Genomic DNA, 23088 nt, shown 5'->3' with positions numbered 1-23088 from the left:
TGTCCTACAGAGTCAATACGAATAACAGAGCAAGTCTGCGTGGCTTGCTGCCAGATCAAATTCCAGGGACATGGAACTGAAGTTACCAGTCTCACATAAGGAGCTGAGGACTTACATTTACATCTCTATGTAGCTCATGTCCATAGGAGAAACAGCTGAACTATGGTGTGTTCTTGAGCAAAAAGGATGCGTAGTCAGTTTTATCAGTTAGCTCACTGTGGTTCTGTGTTGGGAGCACTCTTGAGATACATATTTTTTGAGATGTTAAATTGAACGTGGGAAAAACACGTGTGTCTCTAATGTCCGCAATGCTGTGAGCTCCTGGGCCTGCTTCGTGCTTAAGCTGAGGCTGATGGGAGAGGACTGGGCTGGGTGGGTAAAGACTTAAGAGGGGTGCTTATATGGTATCTCACAGCAAGGAGGTGGTTGATTTTTCTCAGGAAAGCACTCAGAGCTTTTTGATTTTGACAACCACTGGCCGTCACCCAGGGATCACCATGCTCAGCTGGCCTAAGCACCACCTCCCGTACCCCTCAGCAGTTGCCAAGAAGACAAGTCCACTGCTTCAGGGACAGGACCTTCTGTGTCTCAGTGGTCACAGAAGCACTAGTCACCTTACGTCACGCTCTACTAGGAAGGCTAGCAACAACGTGAACAGCTGCCCACCCTGCACAGCCTGTGGCTCCACTGCAGCGCTCGGGGGCAGTTTCAGAGGAGGAACAAAAGACAAGGCTTTCTATTAGGAACCTTTAGAAAGAGGCCCTTTAACAGGAAGTAAAGTAGGGAGACAGGAAAATACAGAGCAGTCCGTGAAGCAGCAACTTGTGCCCTGCACCAGTAAGAAGCAGCGCCTAGAGGCTTTAGTATGCTTTATAAGTGGGGAGCACAAAAGGTTATTTAAAAAACCCCAGCGTCACCCCAGCATAGAATAGCATGTGATTATTCAGAGCCCATTGGCAAAGCAATCTTAACCCCTGCACCCCGCCTCTTCTCAGGAAACAGCCGGGCTTCTTGGGGCCCATGTTCAGTGGTCAGCTTTGGGGAGGTTTTCCGTGCTGTGCCCTCAAAGCCTCACCTGGGGGGACTCCGTGGTGTAGCCCCAACCTGTGCCTGGGAAGCACTGCTGTTCTCCCAAAGTGGACACTGACAGAAGGATACAAAACAAGAAAGGTGATCATAAATCAAAAGGAAGTGGCAGTCCACTTAAAAAATCAGGTTTTGTTCTCATCATACATGTCCAAAGATGGTTCGATTGTGGAGAATTCACTTTCATACACCAGGCTTCGAGGGGACAGAGAGTTCCGATGAAAGAAGTGACCACCTGGAAAAGGAGCAAGAAAAATGGACTTAATAGGTTGTCAGGTCTATACTCCCCACCTGGCTTGAAGGAGAAAAATGTGGATTATCTTCAAAGCATCACATTTTCTCAAATATGTCCATTTTGGGCTCTTATGAAAAGAATACAGGCATCCCTTAGTGTAGGCACACTTTAAATATATAAATGTCAATGCTTGGATCCCCAAGAGATTAACCACTGGAGCTGTTCAAGCAAAAGCTGCCCAGTGCTCTTAAAAAGACTCCACTTATACATTTGAAGACTTCTGTTCTGAGCCAAGCAGGATGGTGGAGGTAGGAGTGGGCAGAGTCTGTTCATCAGTTGGGCAGACTGATAGGTCAGAATGCATTAAAAAGTTTCTATCTATATCAAAGTTCCTTTACATGATTAACTTTACATATGTTAAGACCAGTAATTTCCAGTCCTTTCTCAGACAGCCACTGTGAGCTGATCCATGTCTCTAAATAATATGTATACATATGGCTGATTCATAATATTGTACAGCAGAAACTAACACAACATTGTAAAGCAATTATATTCCAATTTTTTAAAAAAGGTGAAAAAAAGAGAAAATCCATCAATCAGTTGGTATGGTCTTTTTCTGGGCACTATTCCAGTAGCTCATTTGTCATTTTTATAAAAATTTATTTATGTGTTTGGTTGTGCCAGGTCTCAGCTGCGGCATGTGGGGTTTTTGTTGCAGCACACAGGGGTTTTACTGTGCCATGCAGGCTTTCTCCATTTGCTGCATGTGGCTCCATAGCTCCTGAGCTCAGCAGGTGGGGCATGTGGGCTCTCTAGCTGTGGCACGCAGACTTGGTTGCCCTGCAGCATGTGGGATCTTAATTCCCGGACTAGGGACTGAACCCATGTCCCCTGCATTGGAAGGTGGATTCTTAACCACTGGACCACCAGGGAAGTCCTCATTTGTCTATCTTCACACTAATACAACACTATCCTGATTACTACAGCTTTTTGAGTCTTGAAATAAGGTATTATAATTTCTGTAACTTTGTTCTTAGTTTTCAAATGATATGATGGACAGGGAAGAGAGAAAGATATTATATAGAGTATAGACAAGTTTTAAATGAAACCATTTCATGATCACTTCTTCTTGTTTAACTTTCCTTATTAAAAACTTCTGCATTTAAAAAACTGAGGTGAATTAAAAGATGCTTGCCATCTGTATAAGCAGACCTCTTAGACGAGTCCCAAGTAAGAGATGGGATGTTTGATCTCTGATCGCTGAGTCTCAGCGCTCAGAAGAATCTACACAGTCCAACCGGGCTTAAAGCTTAAAGATTTAAAAAACAAAACGAAAGAAGCCAAGAAAAGAGGAAGTTTTCTGCTCTGCAGAAAGAACTAAAGCCTCCAGAAGTGTAAATGACCTAAGTTTTTTGTGTTAGTGTGTCGATCAGCTGACACTAAATCTTTGGTAATAAACCATGGGTCAGAATTTACTTAGTAATCTACCCAGCTACTAACCAGTTTGCTTGAGAAAAATAAAATATCAAGAGGAATACACAAGCAGCTGAATTTCAGAGAAAGGCATGATGCTGGTTTTGCCAAGAAATCATGGTCAAATTTTCAACACCTGGTTAACTGATTAACTGATTCTTATTATTGGCTACATAATGTCATTAAGTAAACTGTTAATGGAGGTATAACCTGTATACAGATGTGCACAATGTATAAGTTTACAGCTAGGTGAGTTTTTACAGAGGAGATACCCGTAAAATCATTGGTTCAAGAACTAGAATGCTACCAGCACTCTACAAGGACCTCTATTGATCCCAGTCACCAGAACTTCTCTTTTCCTCCAAAGGAAACCACAATTCAGACTTTTCAGACCATGGTTTAGTTTTGCCTGTTTTTAATTTTACATAAATAGAAACAGAGCATATATTCTCTTATGCCTGGATTCTTTCAGACAATATTATGTTGTGACATTCATCTATGTCATTGAGTACAGCAGTAGTTTGTTCACTTTCATTGCTGTGTAATACTCCACATTTTGACTACCCCACAATTTATTTATCCAATCTATTTTTAAAAAATAAAAATAGAAGATTTTTATTTTTTGATCTGAATTGTGGCATGTAGGGTTTTTAGTTGTGGCAGGAGATCTTTTATTTGTGACATGTGGGATCCAGTTCCAGTTCTCTGATCAGGGATTGAACCTGGGCCCCTGCATTGGTGGCTTGGAGTCTTAGCCATTAGATCACCAGGGCAGTCCCCCAATCTTCTATTAATGGACATTAGCATTGTTTCCATTGGGAGCTATTATGAATATTGCTGTTAGGAATATTTTTGTGTGGGGGCTTCCCAGGTGACACTAGTGGTAAAGAACCTGCCTGCCAATGCAGGAGATGTAAAAGACTTGCATGGGTTAGGAAGATCCCCTGGAAAAAGGCATGACAACCCATTCTAGTATTCTTGCCTGGAGAATCCTATGGACAGAGGAGCCTGACGGGCTACAGTTCATACAGTTGCAAAGAGTTGGACACGACTGAAGTGACCTAGCACACATACACACATATTTTAATGTATCTCGTGCACACACGTGCATCCAGTTCTCTTCAGTTTAACCTAGGGGTGAAATTACTGGGTCTTAGGCAGATGCATATACTGGCAGTTTTCCAAAGTGGCTGCACCAACTTTTACCCCTAGCAGTGGCTAAGAATCCTAGTTGCTCTATATCTACACTAATTCTTGATATTTTTCTGACTTAAAAAATGTTGCAATTCTGGTGGGTATATAGTGGTATTTCATTGAGGTTTTAATTTATATCCCCTGATGACTAAAAAGGATGAGCGCTTTTTTATATGTTTTTAGGCTATTTGTATGTCTTGCTCATCCTGAAATGTTTCTTTTGCTCATTTTGTTATCAGGTTGTCAGTCTTTTCCTTTATTCTGAGTGTGAGTCCTTTGTCATGACATTATGTAAGTAATATATAAGTATTACTTATTACTTTGTTATAAATGTTATGGGTTTTCTTCTAAAATAGTGTATTATGACAAACAGAATTTCTTAATTTTAGTGTGGACCAATTTATCTATCTTTTATTTTATGGTTAGTGCTCTTTTGATTCCTATGTAAGAAACTACCTATCCCTAGGTTTTGAAGATATTCTGTTTTATCTTTCAGAAGCTTCATTGTTTTACTTTTCACATTTAGATCTATGTTCCACTTCAAATTCATTTTTGAGTATGGTGTAAAGTAGGAATTAAGATTCACTTTCTCATTATAGGGCTTCCCTGGTAGCTCAGCTGGTAAAGAATCCACCTGCAATGCAGGAGACCCCGGTTCAATTCCTGGGTTGGGAAGATCTTCTGGAGAAGGGATAGGTTACTCACTCCAGTATTCCTGGGCTTCCCTCGTGGCTCAGCTGGTAAAGAATCTGCCTGCAATGTGGGAGACCTGGGTTGGGAAGATCCCCTGGAGAAGGGAAAGGCTACCCACTCCAGTATTCTGGCCTGGAGAATTCCATGGACTGTATAGTCCATGGGGTCGCAAAGAGTCAGACACGAGTGAGTGACTTTCGCTTTTCTTTATAGATATTCAGCTGATGTACAACCACTGATTGAAAAGGCCATCCTCATGCTCACTACTATACAGTGCCACCTTCATATGATCAAGTGTCTATAAATGCATGGTTGTTTTGGGACCATATTCTGTGCTATTAAGCTATATGTCCATCCTTGCATCAATACCTCAATCTTAATTGCATCAATCTTAATTACTGTACCTTTACAAAAAGTCTTACTATCTAGTTTTGTATCAGTGAAGAATACTCTATTAGATAAGGAAGAATGGGTGTTGAATTTCAGCAAATGCCTTTTCTGTATTTATTAAGATAAAAATATGACTTTTCACTTTCATTCTGTTAATGTGTTGAATCCCACTGATTTTCAACCTTGCATTTTTTAACGAATTTAACTTGGCTGTAATTTTTCCTACTTATATATTGCCAATTCATTTAGTTAATATTTTATTTGGAATATTTGTATCTATATTAATGAAATAAATTAATTTATAATTTTCCTTTTTGTAATGTCTTTGTCATGATTTGGTGTTAATGCTATGACTTGAGCCCTGCAATGAGGACCTTAGTTTGTTCCTCTTTTTCTATTCTCTGGACAAATTTGTGTAAGATTGTCTTATTTCCTCCTGAGATATTATAAACAATTCACCAGTAAAACCATCTAAGTCTAGAGTTCAAATTTTTTTTAAAATTATTTTTAAAATTATAGTTTGATATTATAACATTCATAATATAATATAATATAATATTAGTTTCAGGTATACCACATGGTGATTCAATATTTTTATAGATTATACTCCATTTAAAGTTATTATAAAATGCTGGCTATATTCCTTGTGTTACATACTATATATCCTTGTATCTTATTTTATACATAGTAGTTTGTGCCTCTTAATCTCCTACCCCTGGAGTGTTTCTCTGAGGGAAGAATTTAAACTATGACTTTAATTTATTACTTAGGTTTAGTAATAAATTCTGGAGAAGGAAATGGCAACCTACTCCTCTGGGGACAGAGGAGCCTGGTGGGCTGCTCTCCATGGGGTTGCACAGAGTTGGACATGACTGAAGCAACTTAGCATGCATGCATGCATTGGAGAAGGAAATGGCAACTCACTCCTGTATTCCTCCCTGGAGAATCCCAGGGAGAGAGGAGCCTGGTGGGTTGCCGTCTATGGGGTCGCACAGAGTCAGACACGACTGAAGTGACTTAGCAGCAGCAGCAGCAGCAGTAATAAATTCAGAGAATTTTGATTTCCTGTTTCAGAGTTCAGATTTCCTGTTTCTTCTGTGTCAATTTTGGTACTTAGTATTTTTCAAGGAACTTGTTCATTTCATTTAAATTTCAGAGATTATTACCACAAAGTTGCTGTGATACTCTTTTATTATTAATTTTTTTATTATAGTAAAAAACAGCATAAAATTTGCCATCTTAGCCATTTTTAAGTGTATTGTGCATGTGCTAAGTCGCTTCAGTCATGTCTGACTCTTTGTGACCACATGGACTATAGCCCACTAGGCTCCTCTGTCCATGGGATTTTCCCAGCAAGAATACTGGAGTGGGTTGCCATCTCCTCCTCCAAGGAATTTTCCCAACCCAGGGATCGAACCCACTTTCACGTCTGCTGCATTGGCAAGAGGATTCTTTACCAGCGAGTCACCTTATCTATGTTGCGTTTAGTTGCTAAGTTGTGTCCGACTCTTTGTGACCCCATGGACTGTAGCCCACTAGGCTCCTCTGTCCATGGGGATTCTCTAGGCAAGAATACTAAAGTGAGTTGCTATACCCTCCTTCAGGGGATCTTCCCAACCCAGGGATCAAACTTTTGTCTCTCACATCTACCTGCACTGGCAGGCAGATTCTTTACCAATAGAGCCACCAGGTAAGCCCTTTCTTTTAAAGTGTATAGTTGACGGGTGCTTCCCTGGTGGTCCAGTAGTTAAGAATCTGCCTTGCAATGCAACGGACATTGGTTCAATCCTTGGTCCAAGAAGTTCCCACATGCTGGGGAGCATCTAAGCCCGTGGACAACTACTGAGCCTGTGCTCTGGAGCCTAGGAGGCATAACTATTGAGCCCATGCACTGCAACTACTGAAGCCTGTGTGCCTAGAGCCCATGCTCTGCAACAAGAGACGCAACTTCAAAGAGAAGTCCACACACTGCAACTAGAGAAACCCCCGTACAGCAAAGACCCACTACAGCCAATAAACAGATTAATAAATAAATCTTAAAAAAATAAAGTGAGTACTGTTAACTATATTCATTGTTGTGAAGCATCTGCAGAACTTTTTCATATTGCAAATCTGAAATATATACCCATATACCCATTAAACAACAACTTCCCTTTCCCCCCTCCTTCTAATCCCTAATAACCCTTATTTTACTTTCTGTTTTTATGAAATTCATTATTTGTATTTTTAATGTATTAATATGTAAGCTCTGTAGTGATGTCCTCTTTTTTGCCCCACTTATTTATGGGTCATTTGGGTCCTTTTCTTGATCATCAGAGGTTGTCAATTTCATTAGTCTTTTCAAAGAAACAACTTATACTTGGTTGATTTTTTTCCTCTTGCATATTTGTTTTCTATTAATTTATGATCTTTATTATTTCCTTTGATTGTTTTTATTCTTTGAGACGAATGTTTACAACACTGATTTCTAGCCTTTCTTCTGTTCTAATATTTGCATTGAAAGCCACAGATTTCCCTCTAAAATGGCTTTAGCTGCATTACACAAGTTTTGGATGTTATTATTTTATTCAATATTTTATAATTACAACTGCAATTTCTTCTTTGCATTTTTAAAGAAGTTCAGTTCAGTTTAGTTCAGTCGCTCAGTCGTGTCCAACTCTTTGCAACCCCAGGGACTGCAGCACGCCAGACCTCCTTGTCCATCACCAACTCCTGGAGTTTACCCAAACTCATGCCCATTGAGTCGGTGATGCCATCCAACCACCTCATCCTCTGTCGTCCCCTTCTCCTGCCCTCAATCTTTCCCAGCATCAGGGTCTTTTCAAATGAGTCAGTTCTTCACATCGGGTGGCCAAAGTATTGGAGTTTCAGCTTCAACATCAGTCCTTCCAATGAATATTCAGGACTGATTTCCTTTAGGATCAACTGGTTGGATCTTCTTGCAGTCCAAGGGACACTCAGGAGTCTTCTCCAAATCACAGTTCAAAAGCATCAATTCTTTGACGCTCAGCTTTCTTTATAGTCCAACACTCACATCCATACATCACCACTGGAAAAACCATAGCCTTGACTAGACAGACCTTTGTTGGCAAAGTAATGTCTCTTTTTTTTCTGTCTAGGTTGGTCATAACTTTTCTTCCAAGAAGCAAGCGTCTTTTAATTTCATGGCTGCAGTCACCATCAGCAGTGATTTTGGAGCCCCGCAAAAGATAAAGTCTGCCACTGTTTCCACTGTTTTCCCATCTATTTGCCATGAAGTGATGGGACCGGATGCCATGATCTTAGTTTTCTGAATGTTGAGCTTTAAGCCAACTTTTTCACTCTGCTCTTTCACTTTCATCAAGAGGCTCTTTAGTTCTTCATTTTCTGCCATAAAGGTGGTGTCATCTGCATGCCTGAGTTTATTGATATTTCTCATGGCAATCTTGATTCCAGCTTGTGCTTCATTCAGTCCAGCATTTCTCATGATGTACTCTGCATATAAGTTAAACAAGCAGGGTGACAGTATACAGCCTTGACGTACTCCTTTTCCTATCTGGAACCAGTCTGTTGTTCCATGTCCAGTTCTAACTGTTGCTTCCTGACTTGCATACAGGTTTCTCAAGAGGCAGGTCAGGTGGTCTGGTATTCCCATCTCTTTCAGAATTTTCCAGAGTTTCTTGTGATCCACACAGTCAAAGGCTTTGGCATAGTCAATAAAGCAGAGGTAGATGTTTTTCTGGAACTCTCTTGTTTTTTCGATGATCCAACAGATGTTGGCAATTTGATCTCTGGTTCCTCTGCCTTTTCTAAATCCAGCTTGAACATCTGGAAGTTCATGGTTCATGTATTGCTGAAGCCTGGCTTGGAGAATTTTGAGCATTATTTTACTAGTGTGTAAGATGAGTGCAATTGTGCGGTAGGTAGTTTGTGCATTCTTTGGCATTGTCTTTCTTTGAGATTGGAATGAAAATTGACCTTTTCCAGTCCTGTGCCCACTGCTGAGTTTTCCAAATTTGCTGGCATATTGAGTGCAGCACTTTCACAACATCATCTTTTAGGATTAGAAATAGCTCAGTTGGAATTCCATCACCTCCACTAGCTTTGTTCATAGTGATGCTTCCTAAGGCCCACTTGACTTCACATTCCAGGATGTCTGGCTCTAGATGAGTGATCACACCATCGTGATTATCTGGGTCATGAAGATCTTTTTTGTACAGTTCTTCCGTGTATTCTTGCCACCTCTTCTTAATATCTTCTGCTTCTGTTAGGTCCATACCATTTCTGTCCTTTATTGAGCCCATCTTTGCATGAGATGTTCCCTTGGTATCTCTAATTTTCTTGAAGAAATATCTTACTTCTTTAAAGAAGTATATTACTTAATTCCAATCATTTAGGAATCATTCCAATATTTTTTTGTTATTGATTTCTAGCTTAATTCCACTGGTCAGGAAACATACTCTGTATGATTTCAGTCCTTATATATTTGTTGACATTTGCTTTATCACCCAGAATATGGTCTATATTAGCAAATGATCTCCGTGCACTTAAAAATAATATATATATATCCTGTAGTTGATGAGTGCCATATATATGTCAATTACATCTTGTCTATTAATTATGGTGTTCAAATCTGGATCCTTAATGAGTATTTATTTCTCTGCTTTTACCAAGAGATGTGTTTAAAATTCCCACTATGATAGTGGAATTGTCTTTCTTCTTTTAGACCTGTGAATTTTTGCTTCATATATTTTGAAGATACATTAGGTATAAAAATTTAGAACTGTTTTCTTCATGATAGATTAACTCTTTCATTATTACGAAGTGTACCTCTTTATCTTAAAGCATATTTTGTCTGATATTTATACAACAATTTTCTTTTGGCTAATATTTACATGGTACATATTTTTCCATCATTTTACTTTCAACATTTCTGTCTCCTTATACTGAAGAAGTATTATACATTCATTGATGTGTGTGTGTATAAATTTTAAACCTAGTATATATTTGAGTATTTAAGCATCCACTTACATTCATTGGGGCTTCCCTTGTAGCTCAGTTGGTAAAGAATCTTCCTGCAGTGCAGGAGACCCAAGTTCAATCCCTGGGTCGGGAAGATCCCCTGGAGAAGGGAATGGCAACCCACTCCAGTATTTGTACCTAGGAAATCCCATAGACAGAGGAGCCTGGCAGGCTGCAGCTCATGGGGTCACAAAGAGTTGGGCACAACTGAGCAACTAACACTTAACATTCATTACTGACATATTGGGGTTTAAATTTATCATGTTATTGTTTTGTATTTATCTCACTTATTCTGTATTACTTTCCTCCTTTTTAACTCTTCTTATAGATGAGTTTAATATTCATTTCCCCCTTAAGTTTATTATATATTATTTTATTACTCTTTTAGTGCCTTTGCTAACCTAGAGACTATTTTATTATTTTTTTAGTCGTTACCCTGGATCACAATATGCATCTTTTATTTATTAACATCTAATATAAATTGGTGTTTTTAATTATTCCTGGAGATGCAAGTGTCTTAAGCGTACTTTTATTTCATTTATCCTCTCCCATGTTTTGTGTAGTTAATGTCAACTTCCACGAGACATGATTGTGCTTTTTAAAGTCAAGTCTTACTTGTCTATTTGGCTGCGCTGGGTCTCAGCTGAGGCACACAGAATCTTCATTGTGTCATGTGGGATCTTTTTTCGCAGTGCACGGGCTCTCTAGTTGTGGCCTGTGGCTTCTGGAGCACGCAGGCTTAGTAGTCGCAGCACGTGGGTTTAGTTGCTCTGTATGTGGGATCTTAGTTCTGTCTCCGGGGACTGAACTGGTGTCCCCTGCATTGCAAAGCGAATTCTTAACCACTGGACCACCAGGGACGTCCTGACAAGACGTTATTAGTGTTTTATACATCAACTGTCATTTTACCTGAATATTTACCCTCCATGCTGTTCTTGGATCTTCTTGCATCTCCTTGTTTTTAATCTGGAATAATTTTTTTTTTCTGCCTGAAGAGCTCCTGTTCAGTGTTTCTGTTTGTTGGAAAATATCTTGTTTCATCTTTATTTTTGATAATTTTTTTCCCCAGGTTTTTAGATTTTCCCCATGTGGCAGGTTTCCCCCATATAACACTTCATTCCACTGTTTTCTGGTCAAGACACCACCTTTCCGCTCTCTGTTGCTACTTTAAAACTAAAATATTTCATATAAGATAGGTAACCAACAAGGACCAACTGTACAGCACAGGAAACTTTACTCAATATTCTGGGGTAACCCATTGAGAAAACAATCTGAAAAATGAAAATATATACATAATATACATATGTATAACTGAATCACTTTACTGTACACTTGAAACTAACTACACTGTAAATCAACTATTCTCCAATAAAATTAAAATGGTAATATATTTCATATTGAAGGGGGAAAAACAGAGTTGGAAGACTCACACTTCCCAATTTTAAATTTACTACAAAGTAACAGTACCATGTGATCCTGGCACAAGGACAGAGATAGAGATCAATAAAATAGAAATGAGTTCAAGAACAATCTTATATCTTATGCTCAACTGAATTTTGACAAGGGTACCAAGACCATTTAACGGGAAAAAAAGAATAATCTTATCAACAAATGTGCTAGGACAAATGGATATCTACATGCAAAAGAATTTGGACCTCAACCTCACATCGTATACATCAGTTCAGTTCAGTCACTCAGTCATGTCTGACTCTTTGTGACCCCATGGACTGCAGCACTCCAGGCCTCCCTGTCCATCACCAACTCCCAGTTTACTCAAACTCATGTCTATTGAGTCAGTGATGCCAGCAAACCATCTCATCCTCTGTCGTCCCCTTCTTCTCCCCCCTTCAATCTTTCCCAGCATCAGGGTCTTTTCAAATGAGTCAGTTCTTCGTGTCAGGTGGCCAAAGTATTGGAGTTTCAGCTTCAGCATCAGCCCTTCCAGTGAATATTCAGGACTGATTTCCTATCTGGAGAAGGAAATGGCAACCCACTCCAGTACTCTTGCCTGGAAAATCCTGTGGATGGAGGAGCCTGGTAGGTTACAGTTCATGGGGTCCCCAAGAGTTGAACATGACTGAGTGACTAAACTTTCTTTTCCTTTAGGATGGACTGGTTGGATCTCCTTGCAGTCCAAGGGGCTCTCAAGAGACTTCTCCAACACCATACTTCAAAAGCATCAATTCTTTGGCGCTTGGCTTTCTTTATAGTCCAACTCTCACATCATATACATATGTTAACTCAAAATGGATGAAGATCTAAATATAAGAGCTAAAACTATAAAATTCTTGGAAGTTTTGTGACTTTGAATTAGGCAATGGTCTCTTAGATATGACATATAAAAACACACCGAAAGAAAAAAAAAAAGACAAGTTGGACTCCAGCAAAATAAAATACTTGTGCTTGAAAGACTGAAAGAAAATCTTGTTGTAGAGAACGGACTTGTGGACACAGTGGGAGGAAGGAGAGGGTGGGATGAATTGAGAGAGTGGCACTGACATACATACAGTACCATGTGTAAAACAGATAACTAGTGAGGAGCTGCTATATAACACAGGGAGCTCAGCTTGGTGCTGTTTGATAACCTAGAGGGATGAGATGGGGGCAGTGAGAGGGAGGCTCAAGATGGAGGGGATATATGTATACTTAGAGTTGATTTATGTTGCTGTATAGCAGAAACCAATGCTACATTGTAAAGAAATTATCCTCCAATTAAAAAAAGGGTAAAAAAAAAAAAAAGAAAAACCTTTGCAGATAATATATGTGATAAGAGTGTTGTATCTGAAAGATATAAAGAACTCTAACAACTCAACAAAAAGACAATCCAATTTAAAAATGGGCAAAGGACTCAGAGACATTTTTCTAAAAAACATATACAAGTGGCTAGCAAGCACATGAAAAGATGCTCAATGTCATTAGTCACTAGGGAAATACAAATCAAAACCACAATCAGGTGCTACTTCACACAACACTAGAAGTGGCTATAATTTTTTTAAAAAGGAAAATAACAAGTCCTGATCAAGGTGTGGAAAAACTGGTAGGAATATAAAATGCTTCAGCTACTGTAGAAAACAGTTTGGAGGTTCCTCAAAAACTTATGGCAACCCACTCCAGTGTTCTTGCCTGGTAAATCCCATGGACAGAGGAGCCTGGTGGGCTACAGTCCATGGGGTCACCAAGAGTGGGACATGACTGAGCAACTTCACTTCAAAAAGTTACACACAGAATTACCATATGACTCATCTATTCCACTCCTAGGTATACACCTAAAATAATTAAAAGGAGGGGTGCGGGGCTTCCCTGGTGGCTCAGAGGTAAAGAATCCATCTGCCAATGCAGGGTTCAATCCCTGATCTGGGGAGATCCCACATGCCTCGGAGCAACTACGTCCATGTGCCACAACCATTGAGCCTGTGCTGAAGAGCTGGGGAGTAGCAACTACTGACCCGTGTGCCACAGCTACTGAAGCCCGAGTGCCCCAGCGCCCGCGCTCCACGACAAAGAGGAGCCACTGCAATGAGAAGCTGGGGCACCACGACAAGAGAGTAGCCCTTGCTCTCTGCAGCTAGAGAAAAGCCCCTGCACCAACAAAGTCCCAGCACAGCCAAAAATAAATACAATTTAAAAAATGTACTAAAAAAGAGGGATGCAAACAGATTCTTTTTTCTTTATTATTTTTGGCTGTGCTGGGTCTTCATTACTTCGCTTGAGCTTTCTCTAGTTGCAGCTAGAGTGGGTGTTACTCTTCCTTGAAGTGCACTGGCCTCTCATTGCGGTAACTTCTCTTGTTGCAGAGCAAATAGGTTCTGCATACAGGCTCAGGGGCATGCGCTTCAGTGGTTGCAGCATGCAGGCTCAGTATCACAGCATGTGAGCTCTAGGGTGTGCGGGCTTCAGCCCTTGTGGCATGCAGGTTCAGTAGTTGCAGCTGGCAAGCTCTAGAGCATGGGCTCAGTGATTGTGGCGCATGGGCTTAGTTGCTTTGTGGCATGTGGAGTCTTCCAGGACTAGGGATTGAAACTGTGTCCCCTGCATTGGCAGGCAGATTCTTATCTGCTGTGCAGCCTGGGGAGTCTGCAAACAGATTCTTGTATACCAATTCATAGCAGTGTTATTTACCACAGCCAAAAGGTAGAAGTAGCTCAAATGTTCAACAACAGATGAGTGGATGAACAAATTGTGACATATATATATATATATATACACATATATATATACATATATATATATGTATATACATATACACATAAATACATAAAACAGACTATTATACTATTATTCAACCATAAAAGGGCATGAAGTACTGATATATGCATACTATGGTGTGGATGACCCTTGAAACATGCTAAGTAAAAGAAGCTAGACACAAAAGGTCACATATTCCATATGATTCAATTTATATGAATGTCCAGAACAGGTATACCCGTGGAGATAGAACACAGATGAGGTAGTTACCGGGGCTGAAGGGAGAGTAGAATAGGGAGCAAGAACTTAATGGGTAGGGGGTTTCCTTTTTGGATGTTTAAAACATTTAAAAACTAGATAGAAATGGTGGTTACACAACACTGTGAATATACTAAATGCCACTGTCCACTTTAAAATCACTAATTTTATATTACATGAATTTCTTCTCAATAAAGAAGTATTGATAACTTTTATTCCTCTACCTGCTTTTAGATTTTTTTTTTGCCTTTTCCCCTCACGTTTACTATTGGTCTGCTTTTCTTGAATCAGTGGTTTGGTGTCTTTCGTTAGTTTTGGAAAATTCCCAGCCATTATCTCTCCAAATACTGCTCTGCCTCAATCTAGATCCTTTCCTTCTATGACTTGAATTACATGTAAATTAGACTTTTTTTATCATGATCTAAACTCTTTTATGACTTTTTCTGTATTTTTCTTTTGCCTTTTTGTGTTTTAGGTTAGTAGCAGCCTGAAATATTTTCTCCTGACCTGTGTTTCAGTTCATAAATCCTTTCTTCAGTGATGTCTAAGTTAATCACAACGGTGTGATCACTCACCTAGAGCCAGACATCCTGGAATGTGAAGTCAAGTGGGCCTTAGGAAGCATCACTACAAACAAAGCTAGTGGAGGTGATGGAATTCCAGTTGAGCTATTTCTAATCCTAAAAGATGATGCAGTGAAAGTGCTACATTCAATATGCAAGCAAATTTGGAAAACTCAATAGTGGCCACAAGACTGGAAAAGGTCAGTTTTATTACAATCCCAAGGAAAGGCAATGCCAAAGAATGCTCAAACTACTGCACAATTGCATTCATCTCACACGCTAGTAAAGTAATGCTCAAAATTCTCCAAGCCAGGCTTCAGCAATACGTGAACCATGAACCTCCAGATGTTCAAGCTGGATTTAGAAAAGGCAGAGGAACCAGAGATCAAATTGCCAACATCCGTTGGATCATCAAAAAAACAAGAGAGTTCCAGAAAAACATCTATTTTTGCTTTATTGACTATTCCAAACCCTTTGACTGTGTGGATCACAATAAACTGTGGAAAATTCTGAAAGAGATGGGAATACCAGACCACCTGACCTGCCTCTTGAAAAATCTGTATGCAGGTTAGGAAGCAACAGTTAGAACTGGACATGGAACAACAGACTTGTTCCAAATCGAGAAAGGAGTACGTCAAGGCTGTATATTGTCACCCTGCTTATTTAACTTATATGCAGAGTACATCATGAGAAATGCTGGACTGTATGAAGCACACTCTGGAATCAAGATTGCCAGGAGAAATATCAATAACCTCAGGTATGCAGATGACACCATCCTTATGGCAGAAAGTGAAGAAGAACTAAAGAGCCTCTTGATGAAAGTGAAAGAGGAGAGTGAAAAAGTTGGCTTAAAGCTCAACATTCAGAAAACTAAGATCATGGCATCCGGTCCCATCACTTCATGGCAAATAGATGGGAAAACAGTGGAAACAGTGGCAGACTTTATCTTTTGGGGGGCTCCAAAATCACTGCAGATGGTGACTGCAGCCATGAAATTAAAAGATGCTTGCTTCTTGGAAGAAAAGTTATGACTAACCTAGACAGAAAAAAAGAGACATTAAAAAGAAGAGACATTACTTTGCCAACAAAGGTCTGTCTAGTCAAGGCTGTGGTTTTTCCAGTGGTCATGTATGGATGTGAGAGTTGGGCTATAAAGAAAGCTGAGTGTCAAAGAATTGATGCTTTTGAACTGTGGTATTGAAGAAGACTCTTGAGAGTCCCTTCGACTGCAAGGAGATCCAACCAGTCTATCCTAAAAGGAAATCAGTCCTGAATATTCATTGGAAGGACTGATGTTGAAGCTGAAACTCCAATACTTTGGCCACCTGATGTGAGGAACTGACTCATTGGAAAAGACCCTGATGCTGGGAAAGATTGAAGGCGGAAGCAGAAGGGGATGACAGAGGATGAGATGGTTGGATGGCATCACCAACTCAATGGACATGAGTTTGAGTAAACTCCAGGAGTTGGTGATGAACAGGGAGGGCTGGCGTGCTGCAGTCCATGGGGTTGCAGAGTCAGACACGACTGAGTGAATGAACTGAAGTTCAATTAAACCTTCTATTGAGTTATTACTTTTTTTTTTGTTATTACTTTTAACTATTATAGTTTTCAGTCTTCACATTCCATGTAATGCTATGTTGTTTCAATTTAGTTGCTGAAATTATCCATCTTGTCATTGGTTTCCTAAAAATACTTAAAGTTACTTTAAAATCTATGTATTATATTTCCAATAATTGTATATCTTGTGGATCTTTTTTTTTTTCCCCTCTCTCTTTTTCGTCATTTGGTCTTCTGGTATACCTGCTATTTCTGATGGCTTGCTAGAGATCATATATTAAAAGTATTGTGATACTCTGAGGCTGCTGCTGACAGTACCTTGATCTGGAGTATTTCCTATTGCCTTGGAAGGGGGGAACATCACTTTTAGGGTGAGGGTATATCACTTCAATTCAAATAGAAAATAAGCAAATTCAGAGCTGGGTTCCAATTTCTGAGAAGGCTAGTCAAATTCTGGTTCATCCTCTAGTTGTATAGTTTAGCCCTTTAGGGATTCTAATGGAAAGCCGAGGGTGTTTATCATGGCTCATTCTCCTTGGTGGGTCTTCAACTCCAAGTTTTGTCTACAAACTCAATAGGACTGCTTGAGTTCTCCTCATCTCAGTCTATCAGCCATCACATTTTGGCCAGTTCACAGCTATTGTTTATGAATTAGGAAATGCCTCAAATGCCCAGTGCTGAACCTTCCTTTTCTCTGGGCTTGTGGTTCCCAAAGTCCTCACTGCACTCAATGTCTTAAAATAAAATGTTTTAAAAATGTTTTTTCCGTATTTTCTGGTTGTGCTTGGTTTGATGGTTGGACTGCAAAAAGCTAGTATGACATTACCAGAAGTGGAAACCTGATCAATTTATTATCAATGGCTTAAAGTTCTCTTAGTGTGGATTCAAGTCCCTTCTAGACCTTTGAGTCCTGAAACTGATGAATGCAATTTAAAACAAGAGAAGGTTTTGCAATTCTCTGTAAAATATAAGTACCTGATTATGTGTGTTGTCCTACTTGCTGTTTTTTATCTTTCTTCCCCAATTAGACCATAAAACTACTCATGGATATAAATTAGATATATTTTATTTCAGTCTATTCAAATTGTGTCACTAAATACTCTATAAAATTGAGTTGATCGGGATGTATACCATTCCAATGAGCAACCACTAATTGTTTCTCAGTTGCTCAGTAGTATCCGACTCTTTGCAACCCCATGGACTGCAGCATGCCAGGCCTCCCTGTCCATCACCATCTCCCAGAGCTTGCTCAAACTCATGTCCATTGAGTTGGTGATGCCATCCAACCATCTCATCCTCTGTTGTCCCCTTCTTCTCCTGATTCAATCTTTCCCAGCATCAGGGTCTTTTCTAATGAGTCAGCTCTTTGCATCAGGTGGCCTGGTGTGGAGCTTCAGCCTTAGTATCAGTCCTTCCAATGAATATTCAGGACTGATTTTCTTTAGGATGGACTGGTTGGATCTCCATGCAGTCCAAGGGACTCTCAAGAGTCTTCTCCAATACCACAGTTCAAAAGCATCAATTCTTTGGCGCTCAGCTTTCTTTATGGTCCAACTCTCACATCCATACATGACTACTGGAAAAACCATAGCTTTGACTAGACAGACCTTTGTTGGCAAAGTAACGTCTCTGCTTTTTAATACACTGTCTAGGTTTGTCATAGCTTTTCTTCCAAGGAGCAAGTGTTTTTTAATTTCATGGCTGCAGTCAGTCACCATTTGCAGTGGTTTTGGAGCCCAAGAAAATAAAGTCTCTCACTGTTTCCATTGTTTCCCCATCTCTTTGCCATGAAGTGATGGACCAGATGCCATGATCTTAGTTTTTTCAATGTTGAGTTTTAAGCCAGCTTTTTCACTGTCCTCTTTCACTCTCATCTAGAGGCTCTTTAGTTCCTCTTTGCTTTCTGCCATAGAGTGGTGTCATCTGCATATCTGAGGTTATTGATATTTCTCCTGGCAATCTTGATTCCAGCTTGTGCTTCATCCAGCCTGGCATTTCTCATGCCAGGCTCATTAAATAAGCAGGGTGACAATATACAGCCTTTACGTACTCCTTTCCCAATTTAGAACCAGTCCATTGTTTCATGTCTGGTTCTAACTGTTGCTTCTTAACCTGCATATAAATTGCTCATTGTACTCTAGCTGTACAAGAGAATATTCTTTTTTTTTTAAAATAAATTTATTTATTTTAATTGGGGGCTAATTACTTTACAATATTGTAGTGGTTTTTGCCATACATAGACATGAATCAGCTCTAGGTTTACGTGTGTTCCCCATCCTGAACCCCCCTCCTACCTCCCTCCCCAACCCATCCCTCTGGGTCATCCCATTGCCTCAGCCCTGAGCATTTGTCTCATGCATCGAACCTGGAATGGTGTTCTGCTTCACATATGATAATATACATGTTTCAATGCTATTCTCACAAGAGAATATTCATACACACAGAAGTATTGATGAACAAAGGGCTATTTTGTATACAAATTTTCCTCAAAAGGCTCAGAAAGATAATATGTGTGTGTGTATGTATGTTTCTGTGTGTGTCTGTGGGTATGGAGAGAGAGAAACCAGAGACAGATAAATAAAGTAAAACAATAGAAACCTGGGTTAACAATAGAAACTTGAAATTCTTTTTATTCTTCTTTGTACGCTTTAAGTATAAAATTATGTTAAAAAAAGTTTTGGGGCAAAAGTACAACCCCAATCTGACATAAAAAGCAACTTAATTCCAAGTGGATTAAAGACGTCAATGTGAAAGTTATCAAACTTTGACAATAAGTTAAGGTAGGAGAATGGGCCTCCCTGGTGGCTCAGTGGTAAAGAATCCTCCTGCCAATGCAGGAGACATGGGTTCTATCCCTGGGTTGGGAAGGTACCTTGGAGAAAGAAATGGCAACCCACTCCAGTATTCTTGCCTGGAAAATCCCATGGACAGAGGAGCCTGGCAGGTTACAGTCCGTGGAGACACAAAGGAGTCGCACACGACTTACTGACAAAACAACCTGAGGGTGTGCACTAGGACTCCTACTGGGACTCGCCAGAAACACTTTGCATCTCTGTGTCTACTACAGATCCTGCAGTCCCAGGGACCTGCTGAATCTTGTGGACCAAGCAGCATCTGCTTGCCCTGCTGCAAAGGCCTTTCCTTCCTCTGGCCCCATTCACAGCTGACAGTCTTCTGTGTACCTGATATATGTGTCTCGGCAGGGTCCCCAGGTATGGAATATGCCACCTCCAAAACCCAAGTTTTGTCTTCCTTTTATCATGAGAGGAGGTGCAAAGTGCAATAACCTGTATTTAGCTCCAAGGGGATGTCTGAGATGCCACTGCCTGGTGACCTCGCCAAGGGGACAAGCCCCAGACCCTCCGGAGTGCCTGCGTCTTACCAAAGCCTTGATGTGCTCAACACTTTCTGCTCACCAGGCCACGTCACACCATGTCATCAATATAAGGACTCACGACTCAAGCTTCCAAGAGTCCCTTGTCAGTGGAGACACACAGGATTCACTTAATTTTCCCAGCAATGATGACGAACACATGTGAAAAGTTGCCACCTGGGGAAACTCTTAAGAGACTCAGCACACAGGGTTTTTTATTGGCAGCAGGTCACGCAGGTACCCTCTGCTGGCATGTACTAAAATTCCAGGCTCCCAAAAAGAAAGCAGGTGTTCAACATAAACCCAAACAATTTTGACGCTGTGAGCCATTTTTATTAGTTAGTGATGGGAACCCTCCCAAAATCTAAGTTCCCAGATGCCAGCCAAGGGCCAGTTTTGCAAGCAGGTTGCAAGGACATCAGTCTCAGGACTGTTAGCTGTTTCTCATACACTGCCAACCACCTCATGTTACTATGCTAATGAAGCATTCATGAAACAGGGAAATGACTCGGGAGTCTTGGACCCAGTGGTTCGTGTGAAATAGACCCGGGCTGGGACTCTATTTGGGAAGCCAGAAGATGCTTGGATTGTCACCTGACTCCTAAGTTGCGCCATCCCCCCACTCCCGCCCCGCACCAAGAAGGAAGTCAGTGATGGTGCTTTGGGTCCCTGGATGTCAGTGTTAAATCATTTCTGTATCCCACTCTCCTCAAAGACCCAAGAGTATGTATCCCTCTTTCTTTAGAGCATGCCATTTACCAAGGCAACAATGGATGCACTAGTGATGGGGGCATAAGCATTGCTCAAAAGCCCACAGTGGCCATCTCCTGCAGTCTGTGATGGGTGACAGGAAATGGCATTATAGAAATGGGTGGTAGCTCACACGGTAAAGAGTCTGCCTGCAGTGATGGAGACCCAGGTTTGATCCCTGGGTCGGGAAGATCCCCTGGAGAAGGAAATGGCAATCCACTCCAGTATTCTTGTCTGGAAAATCCCATGGATGGAGGAACCTGACAGGTTACAGTCCATGGGGTTGCAGAGTCAGACACGACTGAGCGACTTCACTTTACTTCATGGGAAAGATGGAAATGATAAGAGTCAGAAATAACAGAGGCTAGAAATTCGGAAATTTTAAAATAAATGCTTAATTGAAAAAAAAAGAAATGAAAGAGGTTACACAGCAGCATAGAACTGTCAGAAACCAAGTGTCACTGATGCCCATGATGGTCAGCAACATCAGGATGCTGGGTCTGGAGGAGCAGCTCACAGAACAGTGTTCTTAGTGACAGGAGAGATGGCCTGCTTGACAGCTGCAGCCCAGAAAGATGGACAAGTAGAAAGCCAGGTTAGCTGCCCCAGGAAAATTCATTATCCCTTATCCCATTTCCAGACCTTAATTAGTTCTCAGACCCAAAACCTATTGACTAAAGTCAAGGCCAGTCCCCTCATAAAAACTGTAATGCATGGCCAGTGTTCCTCCAGCTTTCCCTAAAGTGAAAGTCAGTCGTGTCTGACTCTTTGTGACCCCATGGACTATACAGTCCATGAAATTCTCCAGGCCAAATACTGGAGTGGGTAGCCTTTCCCTTCTCCAGGGGATCTTCCCAACCCAGGGATCGAACCCAGGTCTCCCGCATTGCAGGTGGATTCTTTACCAGCTCAGCCACAAGGGAAGCCCAAGAATACTGGAGTGGGTAGCCTATCCCTTCTCCAGGGGATCTTCCCAACCCAGGAATCAAACTGGGGTCTTCCGCATTGCAGGCATATTCTCTACCAACTGTGATATGAGGGAAGCCCAAAAGGTATCTGCCCAATTTACCAAGGTAAATGTTCTTGCTATCAAGATAGGAAATTTTTTTTTTAATATAATTGACTCAAAATATTATATTAGTTTTGGGGGTCTAACATAGTGATTCAGTATCTTTAAACATTACATGCAATCCCACAAGAGTTCTTATATATTCTTGTTACAGGTCCTTCATCAAACATTTCTGCAAATGTTTTCCCTGAGTCTATGGATTGCCTTTTAGTTCTAGTAGTACGTTTGAGCAAAAATTTTAAATTTTGATGAAGTTTAACTCATTCTTTTCCCCTTATGGGTCACTGCTGTTTGTTCTAAGAAACTTTTGCCTAACCCAAGGTCACAAAGTCTTTCTCCTGTGTTTTCTTCAAGAAACTTTTATTGCTTTAGGCTTTATAATTAAGTATATGATCCATTTTGATCTACTTCTCAGATATGTGTGAGATATGAATGCAAGTTTGTTTATGCACCTCTGTATGTCCTTGCGTCCCAGTAGCATTTGTAGAAAAGGCTAGTCATCTGACACATCTGATAAAGGACTATTACCCAAAGTATACCAAGAACTGAAAAAGTAACAATAAAAAGACTCAATTTTGTTAAAAAAATGGTCAAAAGACCTTAACACACACCTCACCAAAGGACATACAGGTGGCGAATAAGCATATGAAGAGATGTTCCACATCATGTGTCATTAGGGAAATGCAAATTAAAATGACAAGATTCCACTGCACATCCTCTGCAGTGGCCAAAATCCAGAATGCTGACACCACTAAATACTGGCAAAGATGTGGAACAACAGGAACTCTCATCCATTGCTGATGGGTATGCAAAATGGTACAGCCACTTTGGAGAACAGCTGGCTAGTTTCTTATTAAACTAAATAGACTCTTACTATACAATCCAGCAATCATAGTCTTTGGTATTTACCAAAATGAGTTGAGAACTTACATCTATGCAAAGACCTGCACATAGAATAGATGTTTACAGCAGTGTTATTCATAATTGCTGAAACTTGAAAACAACCAAGATGTCCTTCAATGGTGAACGGATAAATAAACTGTGGTACACCCGGACAATGGAATATAATCCAGCACTGAAAATAAATGAGCTATTAAGTCATGAAAAGACATGGAGGAGCTTTAAATGCATAATACTAAGTGAGAGAAGCCCATCTGAAAAGGCTACATACAGTATGATTCCAATCACATGGAATGGAAAAGATAAAACTGTAGAGATGGTGAAAAGTTCCATGGTTTCCAGGGGGAGAGTAGAGGGA

The 23088-nt window shown here is 40.3% G+C and overlaps 1 protein-coding gene across 1 annotated transcript in view; it reads right to left on the bottom strand.

Annotated features, from left to right (window-relative positions):
• Positions 1–745: 745 nt before the first annotated feature.
• Positions 746–23088, bottom strand: part of RNF130 (ring finger protein 130) — a 189167-nt gene continuing 166824 nt past the window's right edge. The window contains exons 8-9 of the mRNA XM_081497597.1: positions 1234–1321; positions 746–1143 (exon numbers count right to left, since the gene is read on the bottom strand). Of these exons, the coding sequence (XP_081353723.1) occupies positions 1032–1143; positions 1234–1321 (200 nt within the window). The 3' untranslated portion in view covers positions 746–1031. The remainder of the gene's footprint in view (positions 1144–1233; positions 1322–23088) is intronic.

The sequence above is a fragment of the Giraffa tippelskirchi genome, chromosome 6 (genome assembly GCF_054371585.1).
Source record: "Giraffa tippelskirchi isolate mGirTip1 chromosome 6, T2T-mGirTip1v1.2.pri, whole genome shotgun sequence".
Lineage (NCBI taxonomy): Eukaryota > Metazoa > Chordata > Mammalia > Artiodactyla > Giraffidae > Giraffa > Giraffa tippelskirchi.
This window is presented reverse-complemented; position numbering and strand designations above follow the sequence as displayed.